At 41.8% G+C, this 13,041-nt stretch overlaps 1 protein-coding gene and 1 long non-coding RNA gene across 3 annotated transcripts in view; both read left to right on the top strand.

The window, feature by feature from the left end:
- Window positions 1–7,609, top strand: part of LOC138971015 (IgGFc-binding protein-like) — a 41,989-nt gene extending 34,380 nt beyond the window's left edge. For both annotated transcript variants that reach the window (XM_070343612.1, XM_070343613.1), the window contains exons 12-16: window positions 1,055–1,175; window positions 2,423–2,621; window positions 3,878–4,069; window positions 5,045–5,208; window positions 6,251–7,609. In XM_070343612.1, the coding sequence (XP_070199713.1) occupies window positions 1,055–1,175; window positions 2,423–2,621; window positions 3,878–4,069; window positions 5,045–5,208; window positions 6,251–6,521 (947 nt within the window). In that variant the 3' untranslated portion in view covers window positions 6,522–7,609. The remainder of the gene's footprint in view (window positions 1–1,054; window positions 1,176–2,422; window positions 2,622–3,877; window positions 4,070–5,044; window positions 5,209–6,250) is intronic.
- A 783-nt stretch (window positions 7,610–8,392) lies between these two features.
- Window positions 8,393–11,217, top strand: LOC138971017 (uncharacterized). Its single transcript, XR_011457145.1, has 3 exons — window positions 8,393–8,515; window positions 10,606–10,719; window positions 11,167–11,217. It is a non-coding gene; the product is annotated as an uncharacterized lncRNA (long non-coding RNA).
- The last annotated feature ends 1,824 nt before the right edge of the window (window positions 11,218–13,041 follow it).

Consider the following 13,041-nt stretch of genomic DNA (forward strand, 5'->3'; position numbering starts at 1 on the left):
ACCCTGGGTCAGGGCGTTAGCAATTTTCTCCCCCCTTTCCTAACCTAGGTGGTGGGTTCAAGTGCTAGTCTTTCGGATGAGACGAAAAACCGAGGTCCCTTCGTGTACACTACATTGAGGTGTGCACGTTAAAGATCCCACGATTGACAAAAGGGTCTTTCCTGGCAAAATTGTATAGGCATAGATAAAAATGTCCACCAAAATACCCGTGTGACTTGGAATAATAGGCCGTGAAAAGTAGGATTTGCGCCGAAATGGCTGCGATCTGCTGGCCGATGTGAATGCGTGATGTATTGTGTAGAAAAATGCCATCTCACATGGCATAAATAAATCCCTGCGCCTTGAATCCGTATGTTGAAACATGCGCGCGATAACAAGCTGCATAAAAAATAAAAAATAAAAAATATAGCATTCATAGCACTCCGCTCAAAATTCCGTTGCAAAACTGGCTCGAGCAGCAGAAGAACCCCCCCTCCTGCCCCCCCCCCCCCCCCACCGCTCAAAATTCCGTTGCAAAACTGGCTCGAGCAGCAGAAGAACCCCCCCCCCCCAAAAAAAAAAAAAAAAAAAAATACCACCCCCCCCCCCCAAAACAAAAAAAACAAAAAAACACACACCAAAAAATCGCTTTGTTCCAAAAAATTTACTCTCGATTTGTACACATGTTCTGTGAATGTATCTCTTGTTTTCACACATAAAGTCCCGTCGTCTTTGAACACAAATATTGTCACTTTTACTATTACGTCATTAATGTCTTTTATTTGTTTGAAAATCGTTACTGTTGGCCCTAGTATGCCGTCATCATTTCAGATGGTCTTTGAAGAAAAAATACAGTCGAAATCTGTCTATCATGACCACCCAAGGGCCCGACCAAATTAAAGCGGCCATTAAAGACAGGTGATCGCTATGGAAAGGTGAATATTAACAAAAAGAGATTCACAAACGTAAGGGGTGGTCGTTGTAGGATGGTGGTCGTTGTCAAGAGGTGGTCGTTATCGAGAGGTGGTCGTTATGATAGGTTTGCCTTTGGTGTTATTGTCTTGCTGGCTTTCAGAAACATTCGTCTGTCGAGTTGCCGGAGATCCTCATCTTCGAACGTTCAACGAGAGGAGTGCTTCCATCCCCATCCCGTGTACATATCGTGTGGCAACGTTGGTTCTCAACGACCTCTCAGGGTAAGATATTCTTTCAATCTCTCTCTCTCTCACTCTGTCACTCTCTCATTTTCAATCTCTTTTTTTTATGCTTTATCATGCCTTGCTTAATTTTTTACTGTTTTCCAATCAATGCATGTTGTGACCATAATTATATCATCATCATCATCAGCAGCAGCAGCAGCAGCAGTAGCAGCAGCAGCAACATCACACACACACACACACACACACACACACACACACACATACACACACACACACACACATTCTCTCTCTATTTTTCTCTCGCTCTCTCTCCCCAAACCCCCACCCTACTCCCCTCTCTCTCCCTCACACGCACAGGTGTCAGACTAAACTTTCACTTTGGAATTTCGAGCTCACCATATTGATGTACAGATCGAATTCAACGTCTACCAAGCTAAGTTCCTTTTTTGTCTCATAATTATTTGGATGTCCGTCCACCCAAACGACCATTAAGTCAACGTTCTTGTGAATGTTTCGTTTTGCCTGTAATTAAACGTGTTCGATATAACCTTTCTTGCTTTGTGAAACTAACCTTAAAGGTCCTTGTCTACATTTTTATACCGAAATCGCCATTTGACCATTAACATGCAGAGTCTATTATCTACAAATATCAACAATACACCCCCTTTCGATCAAGAAAGACGAAGCCAGTGTAGCCGTTTGAAAATTCATTGTAGTATTCCAGAGTAGTACTCATTGTAGGATATCCTTATTTGGAAAATGCCAAGCGCAAAACTCCTCTCAAATCCCGTGCATTTCGTGCGTTTAAAAAAAAGCGTGGACAGCGCTCCAGTGTCAAACTGTTGCTGCACTTGTTTGGGCGTGGCAATAAGCATAGTGACATGAATTTGATTGGTCAGTATTTTTAGGCAAAGCACATGTTCTCAGCAAACAGAAAACAAAATATTGGAAGCGTGAGTCACGCTACCCAAAAATAAAATCTTTTTTTACATATATTTTTTTTTCTATAACTTTTTTCCCCATGGTTCATTCATCATCTGACATAACTTTTTAGCGAAATCTAACCATAAGATTATTGAAAAAAAGCACAAATGTAGACGACCACCTTTAAGTCGGTCCGTAATTGAGCCCGAAGCCGACTCCGCGAAGACTTCGCACAGAAAACTCAGTGCTGAAGCTCCGTGTGGACAGCTTCGCGAAGCATACTTCGTGTAGTCGACTTCGCCCAGTTAAAGACAGGCTTTACCATAGCGCTACCTTTTTTTTAATTTTTTTTTTTACAGGGTACCGGCATTCAACCAATCTCTGATTAAGATTGAGATTTCTGCCAGCAATGAAAAACATCCCTCATTGAATCGGTTCTTCGTGTCCGAAGTCGCCATCAAGGTGTCCTTGTCCAAGGTCGACACAAATGGGGTCAACGTTCCAGGGAGTGTGGGGCATTTTCAGACTGGTTCCGTTCAAATTGAAGATTTTCTCAAGGTAAATGATAAGTATTCGACACAGAAAAGGATGGGCATAATTAATGTATTGTTAAAAGTTGCATGTGCCACGTACGCCCTATCGCAACTCTAAACCTATCCCCTCTTTCCTTTTCTCTCTCTGATTTTCTCTCTCTCTGTCTCTGTCTGTCTGTCTCTCTCTGTGTCTTTCTGTCTTTTCTGTCTCTGTCTGTCTTTGTCTGTTATCTGTCTCTGTCTGTCTTTGTTTGCTAACCTGCTCCCTCCTCTCTCTTTTTACATTTAGTCAAGTTTTGACTAAAGGTTTTAACATAGAGGGGGGAATCGAGACGAGGGTCGTGGTGTATGTGTGTGTGTGTGTGTGTGCGTGTGTGTGTGTGTGTGTGTGTGTGTGTGTGTCTGTCTGTGTGTGTGTGTAGAGCGATTCAGACTACACTACTGGACCGATCTTTATGAAATTTGACATGAGAGTTCCTGGGTATAAAATCCCCAGATGTTTTTTTCTTTTTTTCGATAAATGTCTTTGATGACGTCATATCCGGCTTTTCGTGAAAGTTGAGGCGGCACTGTCACACCCTCATTTTTCAATTAAATTGATTGAAATTTTGGCAAAGCAATCTTCGACGAAAGCCGGGGTTTGGTATTGCATTTCAGCTTGGTGGCTTAAAAACTAATGAGTGAGTTTGGTCATTAAAAATCGGAAACTTGTAATTAAAATTATTGTTTTTATTAAACGATCCAAAAACAATTTAATCTCATTCTTCGTCATTTTCTGATTCCAAAAACATATAAATATGTTATATTTGGATTAAAAACAAGCTCTGAAAATTAAAAATATAAAAATTATGATCAAAATTAAATTTCCGAAATCGTTTTAAAAACTATTTTATCTTATTCCTTGTCGGTTCCTGATTCCAAAAACATATAGATATGATATGTTTGGATTAAAAACACGCTCAGAAAGTTAAAACGAAGAGAGGTACAGTAAAGCGTGCTATGAAGCACAGCGCAACCGCTACCGCGCCAAACAGGCTCGTCACTTTCACTGCCTTTTGCACTAGCGGCGGACTACGTTCAGTTTCATTCTGTGAGTTCCACAGCTTGACTAAATGTAGTAATTTCGCCTTACGCGACTTGTTCTTTCTCTGGCACACATGTCATAAAAAATGTTTCAAAAACACGCATGTGTGTAAAAGTCAACAACAACAACAACAACAACAACAACAACAACAACAACAACAACAACAACAACAACATGTTTCGAAATTCCACCCACAGGGTATCGAAACCGACAGCGCTTGGGGCGGTGACCTTGAGGGACCTTTAAAGGGCAAGGTCAATCTTGGCTATGACGTCACAGAAAACATGGCGGACCTGACGATAGAGGGCGCCTCTCCTCGCATCACGTTTCGTCCTCTCAACAAGTCACAGGGCATCCCCCAAACACTGTGGCCTGGACTCATCATCAAGGTATTGTACTTAGAGGAAGTAGATATTTTGGAAAATATGAAATAAAATGGCGGCCATAATTCATACTTTGCTGATATCTATTTGCTCTAGAAGATAATCAAAACCAAAGATACGTACACGTGTACAAAAGGATGTGGACCAACTGTTGAGGTGATACCCTCCTTTGCCAGATTGTAATAAGTCGCAGCATGTACCTTAATCGAAAAACCCACTAATTCATTCATTCATTAGCGACTATCACGTGTTAGAACCAGTTATACACAGTGAGCCTTACATCAAAGGACAGAGTCTTAGAAACACAACGGTTCCAAAATCAAGAGTACTGGTCAAGAAAAAAATGGCGCAAGAAGCAATTGAAAACTGTGACTGTCGTGCGTAACAGCTTAGTTTATCTGCATCTTAATTAAGACACAGTCCTCGTGTCAGTGATAAACATTTTTGCTTCGTGTCAGTGATAAACATTTTTGCTTCGTGTCAGTGATAAACATTTTTGCTTCGTGTCAGTGATAAACATTTTTGCTTCGTGTCAGTGATAAACATTTTTGCTTCGTGTCAGTGATAAACATTTTTGCTTCGTGTCAGTGATAAACATTTTTGCTTCGTGTCAGTGATAAACATTTTTGCTTCGTGTCAGTGATAAACATTTTTGCTTCGTGTCAGTGATAAACATGTTTGAATTGCTTGACGTTGTCAAACATCAATCTTTGGCGATCAATTAGTCCACCTTCAACCTCATGGTGGCTGTTCATTTTTTATGTTATTTCTTATCCCTCCAAATTAATATTCACACCAACCGATGTTTTATCGATTGAGTTAGGTAAATGAAAGCATTTGATATCGCAAACTGTCTTGAAGCGCTTGTTAGTTTTTGCTGCTATGTAGTCACGAGTACTCAATTGTTAGTTGTGCTGTGCTTTTGATTCAACAAACGATTACAAATAGAATTTTTTTTTAAATCATGTCAATTTGTGTCAGATGGGGAGCGACCAGATATCGTACCAGAGCGCAGCGTTCCCCAACACCATGTGTTCCACAGAAGACGACACGGGATCGCCGGCTAAGGTTGCTAGGAGAGAGGGTCTCACTGTCGCTGACAGCGGTATCTTCGCTGTACTCGACCAGCAGGAAATGCAGACTCTGTTAGTTTAACAGCGTCTGTGTGTGTGTGTTTGTGTGCGTGTGTGTGTGCTTTAGTGTTTGTTTGTTTGTGTGTGTGTGCACGGTGTGTGTGTGTGTGTGTGTCTGTGTGTGTGTGTGTGTGTGCGTGTTCGTATGTGTGTGTTTTGGGTTCTTGGTTGTTTGTTTTTAACTTCCGTTTAACCGACAAAAAGAAAGAAAGTCGCTTGTTCATTTCAATGCTTGTTATTCTCTCAGGCGCCAGGAGATTGGTTCCGTATAAATCTCGCTTACTCCATTTCACATGTCGTATGTATTTAGAGCGCTTACTTCCCTTTAGTTATTTGATTCCCTTTAACCAGTTAGATTATGCGAGACCGATTCCATTTTTGTTCCCCTTTTCAGTTTGCATGGTGGTCGCCTTGTTTGAAACTACATTTTATTTATATTTAGGGATATCACAGTGAAATGAAGAAGGTTCTAAAACAAAACATGTCTTTTCATACTAGTTACATCAAATCCTGTTAAAAGCTTGATTAAAAAGTGTACGACCTTGTCCGGGGAGGGGGGGGGGGGGGGGGGATATGTGTGTGTGTGTGTGTGTGTGTATGTGTGTGTGCCTACGTGCGTGTGTGTGTATGTGTGTATGTGTGTGTGTGTGTGTGTGCGCGTGCCTGCGTGTGTGTATGTGTATGTGTGTGTGTGTGTGCGTGCGTGCCTGCGTGTGTGTATGTGTGTGTGTGTGTGTGTGTGTGTGTGTGCGTGTGTGTGTGCCATGCGCGCGCGCGTGAATGAGGATGGGGGAGAACCTAGCTATTATAACGTACGTGCCAAACTTTGCAGACGGAGAGAACCGTGACAGCCTGTCCAAACTGAATCATAATCATGGTCAAAACCAATAATAAATGTTATTCATTTTGTAAAACTTATTATCATGTTCAAGGGACATTACTACACGACGGACTGTTGACCGAGAGCGTCACTTCTTGAATATTGATTACCCCTTTCGTTGTCAATAATGTCATCAACAAATAACCGAATCATTCTATGTCTATTTACTTGCAGTGGAAGTGAACAGGTTAAGTGTACCGTCGCCATGGATGTCTACAATAACTGCCCAAAGGACAAGACTTCCGCTCTACTCCAGTGCTCTCCCCTGCTGACCCAGCCTGCCCTCGCGCAGTGCCTCAGTGTCAAGTTCAAGGTCGCAGCTTTTGAGGTCTTCCTCAAGTGCCTCACGTTTGTCTGTGAGGACAACTTGTCTGACTGCGAAGACCTGAAGGCTTATGCTGCCATCTGTCCCGACCTGTCTGCGCAGGTCGCTTTAGGTTGTTAAAGAATGATGCAGTTGTTCCCATGTAGACAGTGTATGGAATCACAACAGATTTTGTGCATGGTTTTACATTGGACAAGAGCATCTTTCCTCTTAGGCGCATACCTAAACATGCATGGCCTTGCTGCTTGCTGTGCATATCTAGATGTTTTTATGAGTTCATTTGTCACGTAATACAGGTGTCATTAATTTATAGAATTAATTCATAGCCAAATTTAGCTCGGTGTTAGGAAATCATCTTGACCGTTGATTTCAGGTATGTGTCCAAGTGAAAGCATGCTCTGACAGCATTATGTCAAAGCCTGGGCAGATCTATTGTGATTTGCATCATTTGTTATAAGGGAAGGAATGTGCCTGACAAAAACAAAAAGCAAACGTATGGTCTACACGATCTCAGACCAGAAATTGCAACTTGCTGTCACAAACTTTTTACGCATTTGCAATGCTGAAAAATCGCTTGATTTGGCTATGTCACATCATTTTGGGATTGGCGAACAGTAACTCGAGAGGGATAGGAATACCCCCGAAATCTACCCGAAAAAAGAACGAGGAAAACGTGAACGTGACTTTCAAAATTAAAAATAATATCGGAATATTCCAAATTTATTTCCGTTTCATATGAGAATAAAGACATTTTACTTGCCCGTTTTAACGCAGATCCTCTTGCAGGACTATTTTGCGTAGGGCTGATGTGGCATTGTACATTGTCGACGTTGCTAAAGTTACGTCTCCCTGACATTTTCTTTTCCTTTTTTTTTGTCTTCACTTTTATTTTTGTTTTAAATTAACCCTGCACTTGTACTGTATTGGCTCACCAGTTTTCGTTTGTTTTATTAAACAACTTCTACACGTGGCGACGGTGTCATTTTAACCTATCTTAGCACTGATTTCTGTGTATGGTCATAGAGTCTACATCAGCAAAATATGATTTATAGTGTTTTTTCGGGACAGCCTTTTTGACAGTCAGATTTTGAAAAAACGTATATCAAAACGAACAAACAAACAAAACTCCTACGAGACTCATGAAGCGTAAAATTTTCCTGTGTTAGTTTCATGATTAATTTGAAATAAAAAGGGCAACTGAACATCAATTTGTTATTGTTTGGTTCTGTATTTACAATGAACGTGTGTGTGTGTTTTTCTTCCATTCAAACCAAGAAATGTCAACGCTCATAAAAAATCAAGACAAATCAAATTGACATAAATAACTTGAACCGCTTGGACAGGAAATCGAGAATGAGATGTTTACCTTTAATGATTTCTATAATACAGGAAAGCGAGTAACAGCTGTCATTGCATGGTATTAAATATCAGCCATTATTGGTGTACTGATGTTCAGAGCAATCGCCTTTACGATTAAAGTGGGAGTCACATACTTTTTAGCATTCACCAACTTTATCCATTGTCTTGAAAAACATCTTTACTACTTAAGTGTAATTTCATTTATCTGTCTCTGTCTTCTTGTCCCCTGTCTTTTTCTACCTTTCACTTTCCCACTTGCTGTGTGTGTGTGTGTGTGTGTGTGTGTGTGTGTGTTTATGTGTGTATGTGTGCGTGTGCGTGTAAGTGTGCGCGCGCGTGTGTGTGTGTGTGTGTGTGTGTGTGTGTGTGTGAAATAAGAAAAATACCACACACAAAAAAAACCTCAAAACAACAGAAACGTTTACACAAACACACAAACAACCAAGTCACACAGACTCCCCCCCCCCCCACCCCCACACACAAAAATAATTAAAAGAAAAAAAATCATACTCTCATACTCTCATACAACTCGAAGCATAACGGCAACACCAACAACTACACACTAAACAATCAAGAAACATAAACAAGACAGAGTGGTATAATGCAAAGAAAACAGTCACCACACCCTTGAATGTGACATAAGTCTCTCTTTATCATTTGTAAACGATTCGTTTTCAAGGAGAAGGAGGGTATACACTTATATAAAAGTCGGCCAGATGCTAGCAGCCTTTTGACTTTACCGCTGGGCAGAAAAGGTAAGAGACAAAGTTACCTGTACGATTTTGGTGGAAACCAGTTAATTGTACATCTTACAATTTTGAATTGCTTTCAAAGAAGACGTTGTTAACCCGTGATTTGTAAAAATGTAAAAACATTTTACAAATCACGTTGAACCTAGAACCGCGATTTGTAAAAATGTAAAGATGTAAAAATATCGCATTCCACAAAGTAATGCATACCTTTTATTAATATTAATTTTTCTTGTTTAGAGCCTCTACGCTGAAAGGTGGGGGTGGATTTAGTTCCACATCCCATTTTGGTGCAATCCCATTTTGCCGCCGTCCCATTTTGGCGTGCCATTAAATAGACCAGTTTATCAGTCAGCGCTTTTAGAGAATACTACTGCTTGCTGTGTCGTACCATATTTACACGAGGTGTTTTTTTTTTAAATATTGAACTGCGAGCGAAAGCGAGCTGTTCACTATTTGAAAAAGCAACGAGTGTAAATCTGGTACAAAACAGCAAGCCATGTAGTATTCTGTTTATCCTACATACTGTACTTACGTATATTTTACTGAAAATGTCCTGCAGCCGAGGCAGCTAAATCGAAGACGCTTGTTTTGGAACCTCGATCTATTCTAAAGCCTCGCGCAATCTATTACGTCAAAGCAAAGAAACGTCACTCTGAAAGTGTGGCGTAACGTGTTTGTTCTAAAAATTCATCGAGGGTAATTAGCGAGCGCAATTTTTTTTTCTATAATGACGTTTGTCTCAGTGACTTTGGCATCATAAGGTCCCTGTCAGACTTGCTTGACATGACCTCATTTACATGATATACACACGTGTGATTTGAACGATTATTATCTCATGAGTGTCTCTCTCACGTATGTAGGATAAATGAACTTTGCCACGTAGTTTCCTTCTACAGTTTACAGTCATCACACTTGGAATTGGTGAGAAAGGCTTATAATACATGTATATTCTTCTAAATAAGTTAAGGAACGGTCATGAAATGTATACACTCTTTTTTTTTAAATTGTAAATAAAAACCAAGGGTCGAATCATTTAATAATTTAACTGAATCACGCCTTTTTTTAAATTTTACAAATGGACTTTGAGTGTTGCTCTTGAAACATTTTTATTGCGTCATGCTGAAGACGTGGACATATTTGTCTTTTTTGACGGCAAAAAAAGGTTGGTTTTTTTTAAAAGTTTTATTAAATCAGCGCAGAACAAGCAAGGCAACACCTTGTGACCGGTCTTTAACTTTATGTGTGTGAAGAGTTATACTTTAATTTGGCAATTTACTTGTTGGATCGGAAGCGAAAGATGAATAAACTGACAGGTTTGATCAACAGATTGAAAAGTAATTCCAGGAATACTATCTTTGTTAGCGAACAGCTTCGCAAACTATTTACCAGAAACCTTTCATTTTAGATTGTAAAGGGCATTCGCGAGAAGCAAAAGACCAAAGATTAAAAAAGTATTAGAATGAATCGTCCTGTGGAAAAGGATAAACGCATTAAGGAAATTGAAAAAGTTGTTCATGAAAAGGAAACAAATTAAAAAATTAAAAATAAATTAAAAATCTTTTAATTTAAAGCCCAAACCGAACTCTGTAGCTCTTTGTGCGAGTTCAAATCTGTTACCTCTAGACATGCTCTTCTCTGAAGCAGGAAGGTAGGACGAAAATCAAAACAAAACCGTGGTGCAGCAAAAGAACTACGGGATAAATCACCGTGTCGAAACATCACCCATGCACAGCCGTTTTAAACGTAAATGACGAAGCGTTCAAACACTTATTTTAAGGAATACCTTGTGTGTAGTGACACAATTACAACCCCAAAACGAAACTGAATAGCTTTTGAGGTGATTAGAAATGCTGAAAACAAAAAAACCTTTGTATTGTACTTACTATGATTGCTTAAAATAACCATTATATGCTTGAGTTAGTGATCGTAAAATCCATGCATTGTTTATTGTCATGATACACATTGAAGAAAGTTTTGTTTAAACCAAAACCCAAAAACTATTGTCGGACTAAAATGTCGTGCCAACTCTGGACTTAAAAGACAGTGCACATATTATATTGCATATTTGTTTGCCTTTCTGTTTTTCTCTCAAGAAAAAAAAAGCCCTCGTGTCAGTGGTCTGTGTGGAAGGACAGTGACAATGACCACCATGCTGTGGTGCACGTGCGTTAGTCTCCTCGCCGTCTTCCCGTCCTGGGTCTCTGCAGGTAGGTTTGTGTGTGTGTGTGTGTGTGTGTGTGTGTGTGTGTGTGTGTGTATTGGCGTATGCGTGTGTGTATTGGCGTGTGCATGTGGGTTTGTATGTGCACGTGGGTGTGTGTGTGTGACTGCGTTCGTGTGTGCGCGCGCGCGCGCGCGCGTGTGTGTGTGTGTGTGTGTGTGTGTGTAGTGGGGGTATGCGTGTGTGTGTGTTTGTGTGTGCGTGCATGTGCGTGAGTTTTTTTCCTGTGTGTGTGTGTGTGTGTGTGTGTGTGTGTATATGTGTGTGTGTGTGTGTGTGTGTGTGTGTGTGTGTGTGTGTGTGTGTGTGTGTTCGCGGGTATTCGCACAGATAAAAGCTCCCACACAGGAAAATAGCACAGCGCATTTTGTGCACAGTTGTGGATATTCAGGACGGACGCTTGGATAATGTAAACATTTCCTTTTTAAATTAGCTCCGGACAGCCAAGGGACAAAATTCATCCTGGGCTACATGCAAAACGAGTAAGTATTTTTTAAATTTCTATCTACATCACATCGATATCTTCTCATCAAAATACTGCTGAGGGCTTGGTCGGTCAATGTTCGAAACGTAACGATCTTATTTACCATAATCTTTTATCACCCTTTATGTTCTAACAAAGTCACTGGTACTCGTCCTGTATGTCCTAATATATTCCCACGGAATATAGCATGATGAATGCACCATCCTTGGCTCTGATTCGGTGGCACCCACTTTCTGAATGTTCCATGCTTAGCTCATTTTAGGCGCCACCCAATCTTGTAGTGTACCTTCTTTGTCTCCGATTTGAAGCCAAACACTCTTTCAGTGTACCATATAACTAATATGCTTGGCTCCGATAAGGCGCCATCTGCTCTCTCAGTGCACCATGCTTGGCTCCGATTAGACGCCACCCGCTCTCTCAGTGCACCATGCTTGGCTCCGATTAGACGCCATCCGCTCTCTCAGTGCACCATGCTTGGCTCCTATTAGGCGCCACCGGCTCTCTCAGTGCACCATGCTTGCCTCCGATTAGACGCCACCCGCTCTCTCAGTGCACCATGCTTTGCTCTGATTGGACTTCACCCGCTCTCTCAGTGTGCCATGCTTGGCTCCGATTAGACGCCACCTGCTCTCTCAGTGCACCATGCTTGTCTCCGATTAGGCGCCATCCGCTCTCTCAGTGCACCATGCTTGGCTCCTATTAGGCGCCACCCGCTCTCTCAGTGTGCCATGCTTGGCTCCGATTAGACGCCATCCGTTCTCTCAGTGCACCATGCTTGGCTCTCATTCGGTGGCACCCACTGTCTCAGTGCACCATGCTTGGCTACGATTAGACACCATCCGCTCTCTCAGTGCACCATGCTTGGCTACGATTAGGCGCCACCCACTCTCTCAGTGCACCATGCTTGGCTCCGATTAGGCGCCATCCGCTCTCTCAGTGCACCATACTTGGCTCCTATTAGGCGCCACCCGCTCTCTCAGTGTGCCATGCTTGGCTCCGATTAGGCGCCATCCGCACTCTCAGTGCACCATGCTTGGCTCCTATTAGGCGCCACCTGCTCTATTAGTGCACCATGCTTGGCTCCGATGAGGCGCCATCCGCTCTCTCAGGGCACCATGCTTGGCTCCTAGTAGGCGCCATCCGCTCTCTCATTGCATCATGCTTGGCTCCGATTAGGCGCCATCCGCTCTCTCAGTGCACCATGCTTGGCTCCTATTAGGCGCCACCCGCTCTCTCAGAGTGCCATGCTTGGCTCCGATTAGGCGCCATCCGCTCTCTCATTGCACAATGCTTGGCTCCGATTAGGCGCCACCCACTCTCTCAGTGCACCATGCTTGGCTCCGATTAGGCGCCACCCACTCTCTCAGTGCATCATGCTTGGCTCCGATTAGACGCATTCCTATATCGTAGTGTGCCAAGTTTGGCTCCGATTCGTTGCCAAGCACTCTGTCAGTGTGTCGTGCTCTGCTCCAATTCGTGGCCAAACACTCTGTCAGTATTCATGCTTTGCTCTGATTCGGTGCCACCACTCTGCCAAACGCAAGAAAACGAGCTAGTTATCAACATGAAACAAATAGTGGTCAATATTCGGGTCTTTACCCCTAAGTCCTGCTTTCTTCAACTCATTGTATTTTTATTGAAAACTTGCTTTTATTTATTTGGCTTGTGACAAAACTGTTACAATAACAGAGCAGCACAAGAAGAAAAAATCCTTTTTGACCAAAACGAAGCAAGAATAAAATAGAACAAGACACTGAAAAGACAAACAACAACACCAACATTTTTATCAGATGTTCTCCAAATCGTTATCCCTCCCCCCCCCCC

This window comes from Littorina saxatilis, linkage group LG7, assembly GCF_037325665.1.
Source record: "Littorina saxatilis isolate snail1 linkage group LG7, US_GU_Lsax_2.0, whole genome shotgun sequence".
Lineage (NCBI taxonomy): Eukaryota > Metazoa > Mollusca > Gastropoda > Littorinimorpha > Littorinidae > Littorina > Littorina saxatilis.